Here is a 19,974-nt window from a genome sequence, read left to right on the forward strand (position 1 = left end):
AATTTTCTCTGGTGCGTAACTTTTGATAGGTAAGATTAAACTTGATGAAACTTATATATTTGAAATCAGCAGAATTAAAATTTGATTGTTTTGATGTATCTATTAGTATCAAAATTCCGTTTTCTAGAGTTTCGGTTACCATTGAGCCGGGTAGCTCCTTACTTACATTTCGTTACCACGAACTGTTTCACTATGTATATTTTGAACACTATGCCTTTTTTTGCAAAACATCGACGACAAATAAATATAAAATCACTATAATAATCAACATGAATGGATAAAGTAATGAAAATAAACTGAATATTTACTATATTAAGATATTAATTCCTGAAAATTCAGGAATTCAATATTTTATATCACTGTAATTTGTATATTTTACATTTTAAATATAAAATAATATGTTTTTAATATACTATGTTTTCATTCAGTAAAGCGCAAATGACGAAACGCAAGATTTAGACTTTTACATTTAGTTAGGGGGAAAAAGGGCAGTAGTCAAACTTCTGTTTGTAGTAATTTTTGTTTGTTTTAAGGTTGAATTGAACATTCAAGTTTTGCTGTTTTTGAGATTTATTTATTCATCTACATTAGTAGGCTACCTACTATCTCTCTATTTTCTATCATGGTTTATTTTGATTTCTTGTCGTTTTGAGTTTGGCTTATTATGGGAATTTATTTTTGCTGGTCTTCAGTTTACTATGTTTCTTTATTTTTCTTTGAAAAACTTATTTTCCGAAAAGTTTTTTTTTTATCAATTCCTGTTCGTTTTTGATTGTCAAAGTTTTGTTTTGCGTTAATATAATGAATATGTGCCTCCAATTTTTCATGTTTCTGGCGTAAGAATTAAAATATCCGATTCAAATTTAATAGTTCTAACTAGTGGCTTTTGTTTTATTTCAACACCCCCTTCAATATTCCCATTAAGTTTCAACTAACTGCCATGAGCCGTTACTGGAATATTTTAAATAAACCCTTCTGAAAACTGAGATGCCTTTTGTAGTGTCTTTTGATTTAATTCTTTAACCCTCAGCCGCTCTTAAGATGTTGCAGATATATCCATTGATAACCTGAGTGCAGATAGTGTCTTTTGATTTAGTTTACCATCCACCTCAGCATTCTCCAAAGGTTACCTTAATAGACTTGGCCTTTTCGGATACACCCAGAATCAAAACTTTCCCTTTAATTGCATAATTTACAATCCTTGCCCTAGGGACTTTGGGGGACATGGGATCCCTGGAGGTATAGCTATTAGTCCTTTCGACCAGTTTGAAAAAAAGACATTTACAAAATTTTGACCATTGTTGAGGAGAGGGGGCCCATAAAAAGGGCTAGGAGGGGGATCCTTCCAATCTCTCTTCATCATCCCCTCAGCATATCTTGAAAGTTTCAACCTAATACCATCAGCCGTTCCTTTGATATTGCTGATATTCCCTTTCCATAACTAGCAAGCATATGATTTGTTTTACTGCATTTGGCATTCCTCTCAACATTTCCTTAAAATTTCACCTTAATGCTCTTAGCTTTTTGGAGATCCAGGATCAAACATGCTCTCTTTTCTTAATAAAAAAAAAGAACTTATATGTTAACAATGGACAACTTGCTGTCCGTAAGTTATTACAGCCCTTGCACCAGGGGGGGGGGTCAACCCCAGATGCATGGCTATTTGATTTTTGGACCATTTTGAACAAAATGGTTATCAAAATTTTGATCAGAGGCCTTTTGGGAAAAGGGGCTAGGGGGGAGGGGGCTTGGCCCTCCAATCACTTTCGACTTTAAAAAAGGGCACTGAAACCTTTGATTTCCAATCGAATGAGCCCCTTCCAAAATTTAAACGACTGCCCTTTCCATAAAAAATCTTATGTGTTAACAAATGGCGACTTGCATAACTTACAACCCTTTTCTTGGGGCTGGGAGGGAGTTGTCAACCCCGGAGGCATGGTAATTTGATTTTGTGAAGAAAATGGCTATCTCAAAATTTTGGTCGGATTCATTTTGGGGGAAAAGACTTATGTGAGGGGGAGGGTCTGATAGCCATCTGATCACTTGATTCTTAAAAATGGAACTAACCGTCGATTTTCAATTGAATGAGCATTCTCTAAAGTTTATACGACCACCCCTCTCATAAAAACTTGATATGTTAACAATGGGCAACTTGCATAACTTACAGCCCTTGTCCTGGCGGCTCTGGGGGGTTTTGTCAACTCCGGAGGCAAAGTTTTTTGGTCTTAGGACTAATTTTTACAAAATGGTGATCTCAAAATTTTGATCGGATGCATTTGGGGGAAAAGGGCGTGAGGGGGTGGTTCGTCCTTTGATCTTTTTTTCTCTTAAAAAGGGCGCCAGAACTTTCAATTTGCAATTGAATGAGCCCCCTCCGAAGTTTATGTGACCACCTTTCCATATGAAGTACCTCTGGGAAAACAAATAATAATAATTCATTGAAGCTTTATGGCTCTTTACAATGAAGTAGTATTGTCTCTGATTTACTCAGAGTTTAATTATTTTTGTTGGTGAACCACGAAAGCATTGAAAACAGCTTTGACAACTGTGTGCAAAGACCGAGCCAGCCGGTTGAATATAGTTTTAAACGCCTTTTAGATATACTAAAGGGCAGCCCCCGTGGTAACCAGTCATAAACCCAAAGTCGAGAAGTCCCATTTTTCTAGGTAGTATTTTAGAACATGTTTCTCTCTTATTAAACAATAAATTGAATTTTGTATACCGGATCCTGTTATAGAAACTAAATTTGAACAGGAGCTTGACGATTGCATGTAGCTTTTTGCTGTTTATTGTTTTCTGTTATAAAAGCCATTAACAGCCTAAAAAAGTCCCATGGTATTGCTCAACAATTATGTTTTTAGATGCAAAGGGAAAGTGCCCTACTTTTTTATGTCTTTATGAATACAGTATTCTCGACTTAGATTTCAGTTCAAAAAGTCAGGAATTTTTTCTGTTCTATTCCCATGACGGTCTTTCTTAACAGGTTATAACCCTTGAGACAGTTCACCGTATCTCACGCCTAGTGTTCCCCATCAATACCTCTGTTCGCCATTCTTTTCAGTCTTCTGATCACTCACATTTCTTTCCTAATATCTGCCTCCTATGCTTCAATTGTCTCCGAGAAACCTCGTTACAACTATTTTTCCCCTCGCTAATTTACAATGCTGCCTCATATCCTTTAAATCATGCCTCTTTGGAAGAAATGCATTATAACTTATAAAGCAAAAGTGTGGCCGTTTTCTTCCCTTTCATCTAATGTTTGCTCCGCATATTGCTATGGGGATGCACTTCAAGATTGGTAATCATTGTTAAGAACATGGGAATTAGTACGGGTGACTTGTAGGTCACCCGTGGTTCGGTTGCGTTTTTGATTTATAATTGTTTTCGTTGTTTTTTTGTTTTTTTTTCGTGAACTCTCGCTTGCACACTTTTGTTGTTGTTTTCGTTAGTGTAGATGTTCCTTTTTTTCATTTATTCTACATCCTGTTAGTGCTTTTTGTAGATGGGTTAGAAATAACTAATTGATTACTTTCTTCCTTTTTTTTTATTACTGTATTATTTTTTTTAGTCCAGTGTACTTTGTGAAAGATTTGTTTGATGTTTGTGTTTCAGGAGAAAGGAAGTATCAATGAAGACAATAAATATAATCATAACTTCGATGGAAAATATTGCAAGTGTGAGCGTCCTTATCCAGATCCTGATGGTGAAAGTGATGAAGATGAAATGATTCAATGTGTTGTGTGTGAAGATTGGTACCATGGAAAGGTAAAAAGGTTCAATTTTTAAAGGTCCCTTTCCCATTATTTATTGCACATTATTTTTGGAAATGACACGTGTGAAAAGAGGGCTGGTGATTAGAAACATGAAGGGGGGTTTCTTGAAGGAGCGTGCATAAGAAATAACAAAAATGCATATGTAAACATACTTCTAAATTGTACAGCACATGTAAACATGGTTGACATCTTTGCATTTATTTTTTTCTATAATATTTGGGTGAGCCAAATTAAAAATTATAGCAAGTCGCCGTGTAAATTTATAGAAGAAGTACTTTTAATTTTTCCATTGAAATTTTTCAATCCCTCAGCCTACAAAATGGAAATTTCATCTTGCTGCATATCAATTTCAGGCTGAATTTGTCACATGAAAGTAATTTGTAATAAGGCTCATTGTTAGCAGTGTTTGTCATATAAAAAGATTTTAATTGCAATTCTGTAAGATAGTCTGGTGGCGTGTTTGGTAATGATGCAGTATTTCCTTTTGAGCTATTTCTAGAAAAATTAAATGACTATGGAAGGGTGTCTGGTTTCTTATAACCTACTCAATTCATAATCAACCCATTTTCGACGTGATACCTTAAAATAGGTATCTTTTTCACAGACCACACTGCCTTTCTATGACGAACAAATAAAAAGTTTAAATGGGGATAAGTCCATTTATTTGGACAATTCATTTACTAAATTTTTCTCTGAGAGTTGAATAAACAGGGTTCATTCTAATTCTTGAGATGTAAATTTTCTTCTTTAATATTGCCTAAATATACAATGAATTTCCAATGAAGGTGGCAAAGTCTTCTCTGTCTTTTAATTGCAAAAGGAATATTGAGTTTGAAGTTGTATGTTGGGTTGATATCATCTCCCCATATGTATCAAGCATTTTCGACGTGATACATTAAATTAGGTATCATTTTCACAGACCTCACTGCCTTTCTATGACGAACAAATAAACGTTCAAATGGGGATAAGTTGTACCCTTTATGACCAAATGAGATATATACAGATATTGGTACAAATAGACACAATTCTTGGTAAAAGTGTTGTATTTTATTTGAGAACTTTAATGACCATGCTTGCGCAAAAATAAGAACAGGTATAGGGGCAAGACTTCATGAAAAAGTAGGAAAGAGGGCGCAAAGTTTTTTTCCTTTTTTTGAAATGAAGATTCGAGAAAGTATTTTTTAAAACCTAGACAGGCAATTGCATCCTTCTCCGAATTACTGCTCCTGGATAGATGGTATCCTAGCTCAGGAAAAATGGCTGTAGTAAAAGAAAATAGCAGTGGCTATAAAATGCTGTAATTTTGTAGGCACAAAAATCTTGCCAATAGGATAACTGATGATAAGATGGCCCGTGGGTTAATATGGTACCCGCAGGATGGTAAGACGGCTAACCTTGCCTACTCTGTTTTTGTAAATCAAAGACTAACAGGATCAATACAGAACAGTTGGGTATATAGCAGAGATGTTATAGCTGTTGAAAGTAAAGATTACCATCTTGTAGCATATAAAGTTAATTCAAAGATTAACTTTCTAAGTATAGCTGTTTCGGAACTTGACAGCTTAGAATGTGTTAATGTAGGAGGTGAATTGAATAGTCTGTAAAATCAGAGACAATTTTTAGGGAGAAATCTTAGGAAAATAGCTTATATTAAGCCATTAAGTTAGCGAAGAGGCTTTAAGCTTACTAGAAGAGAGACAAGTTCTGTATAAACAGTTTCTGAACGATAAAAGTATATGGGGATTGTAAGGAAAGCACAGTAGCGTTAAAGGGTGAATTACTAACAACTCACTCCCCGCAGCACCAAGCTGCCTGAGGTCTACACAGCCACGCAAGCTCCTCCTTCATCCCAATTTATTCAAAGCCTCCCTCTAAACACCATCCCAAAAAGTTCCATTTCCCTTAAAAAAATGTGTGACATCCTCCCACCCCAACCGTGGACGACCTGCTTTCCGTATAGGCCTAGACGGTTGGCCGAAAAAGAAAACCTTCGGCAATCTGTCATCCTTCATCCGCAGAACGTGCCCTAGCAGCTAAAGTCGTTCTCACGTTTCAGGCTTTGAAAGCGTAACAGGATCGCACTTACTACGCATCCTAGAAAACGAGTTACGGTCGGCGAACCGAATACCCAAATTGATTCGTTAGAAATCTTTCTAGATCGTATCGAAGAGAATCCCACTTACTTTTCGGAGAACCCATGCTTTACTGCCAATATTTGACCACTGTCATCACTGTAGCTTCTAATATTCTAATTTTGGTTTGAAGACTTGTCTTCCTATTCTTCCAAACTTTTTTTAACTGTGAAAAAACACCCTGAGCCTTGGCTATTCTGCTTTTAATATCTTCACTGCTCCCGCCGTCTTTACTAATGATTCTACCAAGGTAAATGAAGCTGTCCACGTGATCAGTGTTTTCGTTACCCAACGACACCTTTGCATCTTCACTCATTCCTAGCCTTAGTGACTTAATCTTCAAGTTTGACTTGAAAAGGTTTTGCACCTTAAATGGATACTTTTTGCCACCATTGATTCAGCTACATAAATATATTATAACCAGAAATCACAAGCAGAAGCCTCTGGAGGGAATCAATTTGTTTTTTGTTTTTTTTAATAAATCCTATTTTTTATTTGCGGATCTTCACTGAATGCAGATAGATTTGTTCTCTTTTGCTATGAACTCCCGTCCCTGGGTGGGAAAAGGAATAATCCTTTCACCCAAGACAGTGGAGTATGTATTACCAAATGACTTGCAACTAGCCGGAGCCTTTGAGTTTGTCGAAACAGGTACCGGTACCAAATGCTCTGTCAAATTTTTTTTTTTTTTTTTTTTTTGTGGTTTTGCTGCTGTTAAATACTAATGAATAATCCTAAATATTCGAAATAGCACAACTAGGGAAGGAGGTTCATTTCAAGTTGAAAATAGATCAAACAAACAAATCTTGCTTCGGGTAAGGGAAGAAGCTTCCCCCTCCCCCTCTATACCATGCATTTGTTTTTTGTTTTATTCTTGTTGTTTTTTTTTTTTTATTATTTTTTGTTATCTTTGATTTTAGCATACCGGTTCAATTATACCTGACGAAGATGACTATGAAGAAATGATATGCCATTCATGTTTGGAGAAAAACGATATTCTTAAACACTACTATGCTCATAGAGGTAATCCATTAAGTTCTAACTTAGATGGCAGTATACCTCTTTTTTAAACTAGATGTTTGCAAATCTAAAGTCTCATGAGCTACCAACATTTTCAATCCAATTTTTTTTGTATACACAGACAGGTTGGGGCTAATGGGTTGGGGTGTTATCAATAATTTTGCGTTAATTGTAATTTAGGTGAGTATTTTAAAGGGAGCTTTCATCACCCCTGGGTAATTTAGTGGTCGATTTTCGGGAGATTTAATTTATTAAAAATATAATTAAAAGAAATGAACTATGTACCAATTATTTGAAATCTAGAGCTCAATAAATACCCAAAACCTTGTATTTCTGTGGCTAAGTAAGTAGTTGTAGGGGTGGGGATGAACTTGAAAGCGGTTTGATTTGGATGTGATCCTTAGTCCAGTAGAGTGAAAATGCATTTGCGCCAAAGGCGGCATTGTGGAACCCATAGGGATTAAAGACAAGGAAAAGTCTAATTAACCCTCCAATTTTAAGTGGTATCATCCTAATAGTGTAGCTGATGTGAGAGTGGCTAGACAATGCTAGTGGTTTCTCTGTGTGGCCTGAGCTTCTAGTCCTGCTGATTTTCTCCAATTCCTTCTTCGGGAGGTTTCGTGGAGGACGGAATCAGTACAAATTCACTTTTAAAGGAGTTGCAGCGCTTAGAAACAATAGTTACAGTTAGGAGTTTGCAAGCCTTTATATCTAATACTTTGAGTATATAATTTATACATCTTTTCTATAAAATTTACAATGGTGTGGATTTTTAAGGAATAAGACTGGTTAATTTAAGTATTCAGTTAAGTATTCAAATCTACAAACTAGTATATAAAAAAGTAGGAGTCTGAATTTGGCAACTCAGGTCTTAGGAGCTGGAGCTGGAGTCGGGACTGGGAGTCCAAAAACTTTTGGACCTAATTCGAACCAACACTTGTTCTGTTGGAGTAAAATTGTGGTCATTCCACCCATTTTGAAAACAAATTGGAGTTCTATACACCCTTGGGAGAAAATGATTCCGCAGTTAAGGTTGGATCAACGTTATCGCCCTTAAAAAGATTGTGGGCACAAGAGAATTATTACACTTGGCTAGACAATCATCCAACCAAGCCTGAAATACGGATACTTTATCTTGGACAACCCAAACACAAATTTTGTGAGGCAACTTGTTTTATGAATTTTCGTCAGATTATTTGATTGTAATTAGTTCGCTCCAGGATGCAGCATTTCTGTGATCGAGCATGCATACCCACAAGAAGGGGTATAGGAACTTCCCGCCCTCCCAGGTTAGCTCAAAGACCTCTCACCTGAGAAACATTGGGAACCAATTCAGACAATGTACCAATTATGGTATGTAATTGGTATATGGTATTAGTGGTATAGTTAATTATTTCAGTGGTATTATTTAATACGCCAAAGGTTGAACTCTCAAACGAATGTCCCTGTCTTGCATCGTTAAATATCCGTAAGAGGGTTAAAAATGCACTTATGGCCCGGGTACATTTTAGGTTTTACACCTCCTCCCCCCTCTCTTCTCACAGAAAAGAAATCTCTAAGAAGAATGCACATTTTGGATATATAAGGTAATTAAAAACGTTTAAGCTATAGAGAAACATAATTAAGTTCATTCTTCGTTCTATATTTATTATAGAACTGCGGATACTCTCAAGCGTACTTGGGTTATTTTCTATAAAACTTGGTCACGATTATCAAGCTAATTACTAGCCATTATAGCGTTGTCTGTGTTTAATACAATTTCTGAAAAGGCTATGCCCTCTTGTCTTATTGCCTTTTATAGATGTTGAAGGATTTTTTCGTAATAATTAGCAATTTTGGTTTGGAGCGGAATACTCAACAGTGTTAATATGCAGCCCTCTTGATTTTTTTTTATTCCGTGGTTAGCATCTGGATTGATTATTTCTCCTTTATTAATGGATTTTCCTGGTGCTGTTTCTGTTGTGTTAAATGCCCTAATTTTTGCAGTTAAAAAGTAAACTCTGTAAGTTTTTGTATTATTTATTTAGTCATTATTTATTTTTTGTTATCTGTGCCATAATAAAAGTTCACCTTTAACCGGTATTCTTTTGCTTTTGATGGTAATAGTACCTTTGGTACGTGGTGCTTTTAGCAGAAGGGAGTCTGAAGCTCGCACAAATTTAATGGACCGCCTTGGCAGACTATATGGTTTGAGGTTAATTCTCTCTTAAATGTTTCTATAGTGGCCGAAAAGTCTTATTCGGGGAACCAATTGGTTGACAACTAAACTGTTACTTGATCTAGATTATTTCATATCTATCTTCCAATTTTCATCAGCTCAGCGGTGATCTTACCAAGGCCCTTAGAGGTACTCCATCTTCTGTCTCTCATCCTTCTAGCTACCGTCAATTTAACTAAAATAAAATTTAAACTCTTCTAATTTTACCGGTATTATCAGATTTCAACCCTCCCGACTCCTTGTCATATTGTGTAGAATATCCTACCTGGATTGGCTCAAAAATGTCCTTCTGCGCTTGGACGATATATTAAATACACACAATGAATGATATATTAAATGCTCTATATCACAGACAGTGAATATTTAGTACCAATGACAGTGACAATGATATCTGAGTGTTTGAATTGGTTGAGTGGAAACTTGCACATTTATATATCTCCAAAGGCAGAACAAAAAATAAGTTCAATTTTTAATGGAAATTACCTCAATTTGCGGTTATGCAATTTTTGATAGTAGCATGTGAAAAATTTCAAAAAGAATAATGTAAGTAAAAGAAAAGTTAAAAAATGTTTGACACCCAACAGATTCAGTAGGTGTAGCTTTTCTTTGTAAATGCTCCTGTCTTCGGGAATCAACAGATTGTTTAACATTTAATTTTTTATGGATTTGCTTTTTATTAATTAACAATTAATTTTTATTAATTCAATTAGCATTTTTTTGGGGGGGGGGGCATTGGCGAATTTAACTGCTTAGTTTTGATTATTTATTTTCATAGTTAAAGATTGCAACACTGACAAAATTGTGGTACTAAACTAAATGCTTTGTAGTTTTGATACAATCATAAGGAAAATCCTCTAAAATTGTGGTTGTTAGGTATCAATAGACCCAAGAAGGTTCTTGAAACAAAAAATTATTTATTTCAATGTCTTTGTTACTTTAAAATGTTTGTTTTGTACAATCCACCGAATCATAGCTTATGAATAAACTTTATCTTGAATTTCTCTTTTTAGTGGGAGGCCCTCAAGACGTAGAAATTGTTTCAGGATGCAGCAAGCCATCAATCTCAGCTACAGAACCGTGGAAATCTGGGGCTGTGTTCTTTCCTACGGCCTGGCGTGAAAAGCTCTGTAGATGTACAAATTGTGTTCCTCTGTATAAAGATATTGAGTTTTTGCTTGATTCGGAGGATGAAGTTAACTCTTACGAAAACAAGGGCAGACAAAGCCGCCTCTCTCAATATGAAGAAGGAATGCAGGCTTTATCATCGATGGACCGAGGACAGCAAATTGAAGTCATCCATGGTAATTAGATACTGCTGCTTCTAATACAACTAGTAAAACTAACTGCAGCACCAAGCCGCGTCTCTTAAGAAGTTCCCTTAAAACTTTCCTTAAAACTCTCTTCACGACACCCTCCTACCCCATTCGAGACGACCTGCTTTTCGTTTGGCCATAGATGGCTGACTGACAAGGTCGATCTTGGGCAATCTATCATCCTTCATCCACAAAACGTGTTTTAGCCATATCGACCTTTCTCTCATTATAGTCCTAGAAAGTAGGATTGAACCACATAATTAAAAAGGTAGTTTTTTAATTTTAATGTATTGATTCGAAAAACTAGGAACATAATGTGTACAAATATTTAGAAAGGAAGATCTTAACAGCCTGTATGACCAAAATAAAGAAGAATTCCTCCTGTGTAAAAGGAACCCCCAAAAAAATAAAGATAAAATGAGATGATACATACAAAGCTCTTCAGTCCATAAAATCCTGACTTAACCCAAAAATTTTATGTTTTCACAAACGACGATGAATAAAAAAACATATACAAAATATACGCTGCAAACCTATATAAAAACAACAAAAAAGAAAAAGATCTGTAAGCAACTAGCAGCCATAATTGGTAGTACTCTGAGCATCAATTGGTACTTTTGACCAGGATTTTGGGCTCCGGATATGAAAATGTAACTGCAAACGTCATGAGGATTATATGGCAAAAATATACTCCCGTTATCCGTGGATAATAATGGTTTGCCGCCCTTAAATAGCATCAGATATATTTTAAAACTTAACTTTTTTTTTTTTTGTCAAGTTTATGATTTTTTAATGATCCTCAATTGACTCACTGCTACAATCTTTATTTGCCAGAATCTTCAGAGGGAATAATCTTACCGACCAGTTGTTTTTTTGTGCCAACTGAGATGGATGTTTCGGTAAAAAATCTTTATATTTATAATGAAATTGCGATAAAACTGCAGCGCTTCTTATATACAAATTTTATTTCTTTTATTGACCTGCTTAACGCATGGACCCCTCTCCCCCTCTTCGCTGCTACCTTTCTGCTCACCCGTTGGCCTTCGTCGAAAAAATATTTTCACCGGGTTTGTCTAACCCGCTGAATACAAATGAACCTGCTAGGCAATGAGTAGGGCTCAATATAAGTGCTGTAAAACAATTTTGAAAATCCCTAAAACTCGTTTTTCCCTGGAAGGTACTTTCTTCAGTAAAGCTCTTCCTTGCCATTTATGTAGTGGCAAATAGCCCTATTTTTCATCCTGAAGACAATCAGAAAAGCAGCCATATTGTATAATAATAACATAGGATTTTATATGGCATTCAAGCAAACAATTATTTGCTCTCGTTACTTAAAGCCGCCTCTGTTTGTTCCAAATAATTACTATCCATCTATGAAGTTCTACCTATATTTTACATTAAAAGACTACAAGGTAAAAACTTTTTTTACTTATGTGTTATTAATGCAGTGACTAATCAAAGACAAATCATAGATTAGTTAAAATCGTAAGACAACTTTTCTTCCATAAATGTGTCAAATCAGGAATCATAAATCAGGCTACACTGCTTAGAAAAGAAACATGTGCTCTCTATCGCGGACAACTTATATCTCTTCCGACATAATATTGACCTTTAGCCTTTTCTTATATACGAGTTGAAAATACATTAAATCTCTGTAATGCCGGTTTTTTTCTTGTGCACTTCGCTGGCTGTTCCTTAACTTACTACGAGTCTTTGAATCAGCCTTTTAAGATGGTGAAACATAATTCTCTTGCACATGTCTTTGTGATGTGCTTAAAGTTTTCTATTGCCATTACCATTTCAAGATTTAAATTATCTGGGAGATTACCCGTGTCCTAATATTACTGGCATATGTTAAGTTTGAATTAATCCAGTTGAAATTGGATCATAAGACAGTGTGCAGACTTTACATTGCAAGAATCTTCCTGTAGTGACGTACATAATTGAAAGAACGATCATAATTTCCAACGGGCCGAAAGAAAATGATTTGCTATATAGGCATTCTATCAGGGTTCTCTAATCACTCTCTTTTCTAACGTTTACGCATAATATGTGTTGTGCCTGAAAAGAAAATACGCATGGCGAGTGTTATTGATATGTGTAGAATTCTCGAGTGTTGTGCCAAGTACTTTTCCTTTTTGCTTGAGTACCAAGCACTTCAGGACATTTTTCTTTAAGTATAAATATCATGTATTCTTCCAAATTTCTACTTAAGTAATAATTTTGTTTTTAGTACTTAAGTATTGAAGTACTGAGGTTTTACTCATAATCCATAAGTCACCACTGTAGTATCTACTTGTTCTTCCGGTAGGTACTGACATACACCAAACAAGCCAGGTAAACAGTAAGGAATACCACTTGTAGTTATCTCAGATTTGACTACCAGAAAGCTTCCAGAAGAACTCATATCGCAATGATACTATGTAGACTGTGATAATACTAGTGATAGTTTCCAGAAGTAAAATGCTTGTCCTCGGTTATCTGTTTCTTAACCCTATCAAAAAGGTACCTAACAAAGACAATAGAAACTGTTTTCTTCTTCGATTGCCAGATACAGGATGTCTCGGATAATTAAAATGCGATCCATTTAAAATATTAGAATGTTGGATAGTAAAAACAATATCAAACGTGGATCACATTCATCACTTGATGCATATCAGTTTAATTGGATTTCTTGCTTTCTACGCTCAATAGCATTAGCTTTTCAAACATAGTATCTCCAAGCATTTTCTGCTTTGGGATACAAATTGCTCTACCAGCCGAAAACAGTCGCTCCGTGGGTGGAGACGAACGAATTAAGCAGTCAAATTTTCTGAACATTTTGGTTACCCTTGGGCTGTCCTTTAACATGACTAGTTCTTTTTGCCTATCAGCAACATAGGAAAGAACCTCCACCTTCATAGTATTTTCATCGATTCTCTTAATTGTATGCGGTAGTTTGTTTGTCCGCTATTGTCAAAGTATTCATCACCGGAAAAGTAGCTAGCTCTGTCAGTTCTATCAGCCTCGCTAACAGCTTTCGGATAATCAACCTTTCTCGCTTCTTCTACCAAGAATTCAACAGTTATATCTCTACACTCGCTAGGGAACCACTTAAGTTTAAAATAAGGATGCCTTGAAATGGAAACAACACAATCTTTGGCATAAAAGTCTCTCGTCCAGGATGGTTGAAAATCTTTCCTCCAGACCAAAAGAAGAGCATATGCCAGTGGCTGGCAAAGCCTCACTAAATCTTTCAACTTCTTAAGCTTCCTTTTAAAAGATCGAATTGAAGGGTAAGTTTTACCAACCGAAGTAGTGCTTTCCCCCTCTGAAGAATATTTAGAGCAGCCGCTAATGGCTCCATGACTTTCGTGTATTCTTTTAGAAAATCCATGTCTCTAGAACCAAACCTAGGTTTCTGTAAAGCATCACAAACGTCATGAGGCTTCTCTTATTGTAACAATCCATAAAACGTTTGACCTTGTCATATTTTGAATTTGATCGAGTTATCACAGCTATGCTCAGCTGTCTATCATGTACTTTTTTTGAAAACATCTGCGGCTTTTGAGTTCTTGTTAGGTGCGTCCTAGAAAGCGGTACACTTGGTAAAAGCGGCATAGTACTGCCGCTTATATGCAACATCGTTGAATGCTTTATCAGCATCTGTGGATACAAGTAAATTGAGTGTATGGCTGACACATCTGAAATGAAGAGGAAGTGGGAACTACTCAAATCATTCTTGCTCACTCCGATCACTAAAATCTCTCTAACTTTTAAACACGAGAATAAGTCATTTTGACCTGGTTCGTCTTCATTCTCATCGCCAATTACTTGACCCTCATCACTAGAGAGTGTCTGAAATTTTCTAAATGCTTTATTGAAGTTTGAAACATTGTCAGTTAATACTTCGCGTACCTGTATTTCAACCGCAATTTTATATCTCACAAAGGCACCATTCAGATGCTCAGTAATTTTTCTCGTAAGTATGTTAGCCTTTAAAACGTGAACATGCAAAAGCAAAATAAAAATATTTCCACCTAAGGTTTTCGTCAAGCAAGTGAGCAGTCATTCCCAAGTAACTTTTGTTGTTAGCAGACCAAATGTCTGCAGTCGAGGACATATAGTCTGTCAGTTCAAACTCATGAATCTTAACCTTCTGTACTTCGCAGCTGAAATGGTCCCATCTGTATATATTTGTCCGTAAATTTAAAAAAAAAACTGTCCATTCAAAACTAAAGGCAATTCAGCATAGCCCATGGTTTTCTTGTTTAAAGTGTCAGCTGCTAGGTAGTACTTCATAACAGTAGAATTCCTGGCTAGACGATTCAAAAGTGTTGTAGTGAGCGTCTTCCCAGTAAAGTTGGTATTGAATTTGAACACTGGTCTAAAAGTACTTGAGCACGTAAGTACTCTGAAGTACTTCTAGTTTTTTCCTAAATATGAATATTAAGGACTTTCGGAATATTTTACTTAAGTAGGGTAGAAGTACTGAGATTATTTACTTAAACAATTAATTGAGTACTTTTACTTAAGTAATTCCCAACACTGATATTCTCAGATTTGTTGTTAAAAATCAAGATTGTCTTATCAAATAGTGATTTCAACTTATTTGGATATAGTTTTTTTGTGTGTTTGGGAAGAGGGGGGGGGGTCCTAAATTATTAATTTATTGGTAAGCTTTTGAATTCAATTCCATTGATGATGAAGAAATTTCGTGAGTGGAACCAAAATGGTGGAAATAAACAATTAAATTCGGTGTTAAGAATTGTGTTTGATTTCAGCAGCAGAATTTCTTAGAATGTGAGGGCGTTGATTTCCCTTAGACATGCCAATCTTTAAGTCTTGACTAGTTAAATGTCTAATCTTTTCTTAAAGTATATCTTTTTGATTGTATATTTTTGCATAAATTTGGAAATTTTGTAGCGCCGAACACACTTAACCTTCTAAATTATATATATATATATATATATATATATATATATATATATATATATATATATATATATATATCTATATGTATATATATAAATCTTTTTGTGTGTTTGGGAAGAGGGGGGGGGTCCTAAATTATTAATTTATTGGTAAGCTTTTGAATTCAATTCCATTGATGATGAAGAAATTTCGTGAGTGTTAAGAATTGTGTTTGATTTCAGCAGCAGAATTTTTTAGAATGTGAGGGCGTTGATTTCCCTTAGACATGCCAATCTTTAAGTCTTGACTAGTTCGTAAGCTATTTTGTCTTTAATGTTGTTGGGATAACTCCGGTTGGATCCGCAAATTTTGTCATTTTGGCAAAAATAGATATTTGGCCTACTGTTTGCTTCGCTTTTTTCACAGTTTTTCCGACGAAAACTATGGATATTATACGCTGACCTTTTCGATTTCCCAACTCCACGGGTTAGAAATAGTACCATTATTAGTGTCTTTCAAAGTATCCACACTCTTGTTTTCCTTATAAATGTCTAATCTTTTCTTAAAGTATATCTTTTTGATTGTATATTTTTGCATAAATTTGGAAATTTTGTAGCGCCGAACATAAAATATATATATATATATATATATATATATATATATATATATATATATATATATATATATATATATATATATATATATATATATATATATATATATATATATATATATATATATATATATATATATATATATATATATATATATATATATATATATATATATATATATATATATATATATATATATATGTGTGTGTGTGTGTGTGTGTGTATATATGTGTATTTATGTATGTGTGCATTTTTTTTCGGTGGGGGGCGAGAGGGATGATAAAAAGACCCTGATAATATCTGTTAGCCTAGGAAAATACCAAAATGTGCGAAAATCTTGAATTCTCAGCATCTTGAAGCATCCCCAGACATTGGAGCGTAGTTCAATTGAAACTCATAATCCAAACCCTTTTCACATAATTTTGTTTCTTTTTTGTTGCAGAATATAATACCCTTAAATCTGACTTGGTTGATTACCTGAAGAAATTTGCCGAGGAGAAGCGTGTGGTCTCAGAACAAGATATCCATCAGTTTTTTGAAGAACTTCGGGAAAGGAAGAGAAGACGCCTGGATTCTGAAGTGTTTATACCTTCTTCTTGTCGTTAACATCATGTACATATTTCGCTTTGACTAGTTTCCTCTTTTTTTCAAAGGTCTTAATTGTGTATCCTCTATTCGAAGATGAGATTTTTTATGATTCTTTTAAAACCTTTTTCCTTAGTTAAAGTTCCAAGGACAGTGGAAATGAAATATGATTTTTTGAATAGATTGAGTAGATTAAAAAGAAATCTCATTATGTATTTACACAGTTTTTGGTAGTAACGAGTGCCAAATTTAAAACAAAAAAACATGGATGACAATTGTCAAAAAAAAAATGTAATAACATCTGCCACCCACCTGCCTAAAAGGGTATACTTTTCCTTTGAAGGTTTTGTTGTTTTGGGAATCAACAGATTGCTACTATTTGAATTTTTACGCACGAAAAACGTTGTCAAATTTGAACTTATTAGTTTTGTATGCTTATATTCACGGTTCAATATGGCAACGACGGAAATATGGCACTAACCTAAAAACCACACAATTTTGAAACAACCAAAGAAAGATCTTAGAAAAAAGTGGTTTTCAGGCATGAATAAACCTAAGATGGATCCAGAGTTTTTATTTTGATATTCTTTGTACTTTAAAGAGTTTTTTTTTAATATTCTACGAACGAAGAAATTTGGTTTTAAACTTGTAGTATTGAAGAACTCCTGCCATGCCTAGCGTCCAAAAAAATGTTCTGTTTTGTTGTGGGGCCTTAGTCTACGTCAAGGTCTCAGTTGATCTTATTCTTTGGTATAAAATGTATTTCTCACTTAAAAACTGTCAAAAAATACTAAGGTGTATATTACACTAGAGACTAACACTAAACACTAAGGCGTATATTACACTAAAGATTAATACTTAACACTAAACACCAAGGCGTATATCCCACTAAACACTAAGGCGTATATTAAGTTTCTGCAAAACCGATTTATTTAATTGATTATTACCAAGAACTACAGTTTCTTTTACCCTTTTATAGCTTGGGAGAGAAATCAAATAGCCGAGAAAGGTCAATAGAAAAGTCATATTTCTTTTAGGAACCCAAAAGTAAGCTCACAAAATTTCGTATCTTAAATAGGTCAGCTTCATCGAATTGATTATTACCTTACTACGGCAGTACATTTGGGGAGGAATTTGATTTCAGAAGAAAAATAAACAATTTATATAAACTGCGTATCAAGTTACAAATTAATGTATTCTTTTCTCTTAGACTCGATCTATTTTCGTTCAAGCTTTATTCTTTTCCACTTCCTTTTTTTACTTCTCAAAGTTCTTTTCCATACTTGACGACACTTTTTAACTGGTGAACTTGTATGAACTTTTGTAATTTTTGTGTACTCAATATAGACAACATATCCTTCATTTTTTCTTTGCATCACTGGTTTATTAGTTACAAAATTGTGTTAGCCAAAAACTATTATCTATGCTTTTATTTGACTAATACGGTAAATACAAACTTCGAGAGGGTAGGGCTGTAATTTGCTATGGGGAAGAAGGGGGTGGGCAACTGCCCCTCCCAGACCTTGGTTTGCCCCCAAGCTGAAGCTTAGTTTCTTCAAAAATCTTGTTAAAACTAATATAAGCCTGCATAATTCAAGCATCTATAGAAAAGGTTCGGCTTATTTAATATATCTTTAACTTTTTGCTACTATATGGCTCATTTTTCAGTTTTCATTGTCTTTTTCACTTGATTTGGGGAGAAATTTTCTCCAAATTTGCCACCCCCCCCCAGGATCGCCACTGCGAGACTAATATGGTGTTACCCTGTACTCGATACCAGAAGTATCGATACTCAGCTGTATCATTTTGGCGAATCCCTAGTTTGAACAGTCTCGACATTATTGATACACAAGTATTGCTGTTTCTCTAAATCTGTCGATGAAATGGGTAAAGTAAAACTTATAGCGAAAACTGCTTTGTTCCCCATTTCGTCGCCCCTAGCGGTGTTCCATTGCACCCCTAGCCGAGGAGAAAAAAATTGACTCGTCAAAGTTTCAAGCTCTTTTTAGAAAATAATTAAAAAAACTTTTTCCACAAAATAAGTTTTTCAAAGAAAAGTAAAGAACTCCATTAAACAAAAAATGAGCAAACATAAAATGAAATAATCTACCAAGCGTGAAACTACCACAAATCAGCATCGATAAATAAATTAAACCCAAAGCGATCAGAAATTACAATAAATAACCGAGTCAAACTCAAAACGAGCAGAAATTAACATCAGTTGGACTCAAAACCCCTATGCCTTCCCAAGGCCAGAACATAATTTGCACTTTACTAAAAAAATACAAATGAATGTGCATTGTCAGTTTAATATACATTTACGGGTGTTTAGTAATCAAAATCTTAATATTATTTGATTTATTGAAGTTATAAAAGTAAAAACATTTATACTTGAATTTCCAATCGAATGAGCCCTTTTTCAAGTTTCTACGACAAAGATTTCAATAAAAACTTGAATGCCTCCAGGGCATAAAATACATCCTTTTCTATGAAGACTGTTGGGGGAGTATCCTGATCAAAGGTAGAATTTCCAAAACTTTAAACTACGTTAGAAAGGATTTCTATCCGAAGATTTTTCATGGATGTACCGGAGAGAACGGTGGATATGGAAATAGTGCTAGTTCTCTTTAGATCAGTTTCAACTATTAAAAAGGGCACGAGCCATTTCAATTTCTATTCGAATGAGCCCTATTTGAAGTTTCTACAACAACGCGTTCTATAAAAACTTTATATGCCCCCAGGGCATAACTTACAACCCTTTTCCTGAAGGCTATGAGGAGGTTGTCATCCTCAAAGACATAATTTCCAGAACTTAAAATTACGTTTAACAAAATGGCTATCTCAAAATTTTGATTGGATGTGTATGGGGTAATGATGGGCGGGGGGGGGGGCTAGTTGCCCTCCAATCACTTTCGACTATGAAAAAGGGTACTAGCCCATTGAATTTCCAATTGAATGAGCCTGTTTTGAAATTTCTACGAAAACGCCTTCTATTAAAACCTTATATGCCCCTAGGCCATAACTTAAAACCCTTGCCATGAGGGTTGTGGGGGAGTGTCCTCCTCAAAAATATATTTTCTATCCGGAAATCAAATGCGCTGAACACAATGGTAATCTAACAATTTTGCATGGATGTGTTAGGGGGAATGATGGGCGTGGGGGGCTAGTTGACCTCCAATCGCTTTTGGCTATTAAAAAGGGCACTAGCCCTTTGAATTTCCAATCGAATGAGCCTGTTTTGAAATTTCTACGACAACGCCTTCTATAAAAACCTTATATGCCCCCAGGGCATAACTTAAACCCTTGCCCTGAGGGTTGTGGGGGAGTGTCCTCCTCAAAAATATATTTTCTATCTGGAAATCAACTACGCTGAACAAAATGGTTATCTAAAAATTTTGAAGCAATTTGTGTGGGGGATTGATGGGC

General features: G+C 35.1%; 1 protein-coding gene across 1 annotated transcript; it reads left to right on the forward strand.

The window, feature by feature from the left end:
• Positions 1-1,588: 1,588 nt before the first annotated feature.
• On the forward strand, positions 1,589-19,013 carry LOC148950304 (putative E3 ubiquitin-protein ligase UBR7). Its single transcript, XM_089091833.1, has 5 exons — positions 1,589-1,606; positions 3,613-3,765; positions 6,826-6,928; positions 10,154-10,444; positions 16,406-19,013. The coding sequence occupies exons 1-5, from the start codon at positions 1,589-1,591 to the stop codon at positions 16,567-16,569; spliced, it is 729 nt and encodes a 242-aa protein (XP_088947959.1). The 3' UTR covers positions 16,570-19,013.
• Positions 19,014-19,974: the final 961 nt, after the last annotated feature.

The sequence above is a fragment of the Artemia sp. Qi Xiang Cuo genome, chromosome 7, assembly GCF_049724085.1.
Source record: "Artemia sp. Qi Xiang Cuo chromosome 7, ASM4972408v1, whole genome shotgun sequence".
NCBI classification, from domain to species: Eukaryota; Metazoa; Arthropoda; class Branchiopoda; order Anostraca; family Artemiidae; genus Artemia; species Artemia sp. Qi Xiang Cuo.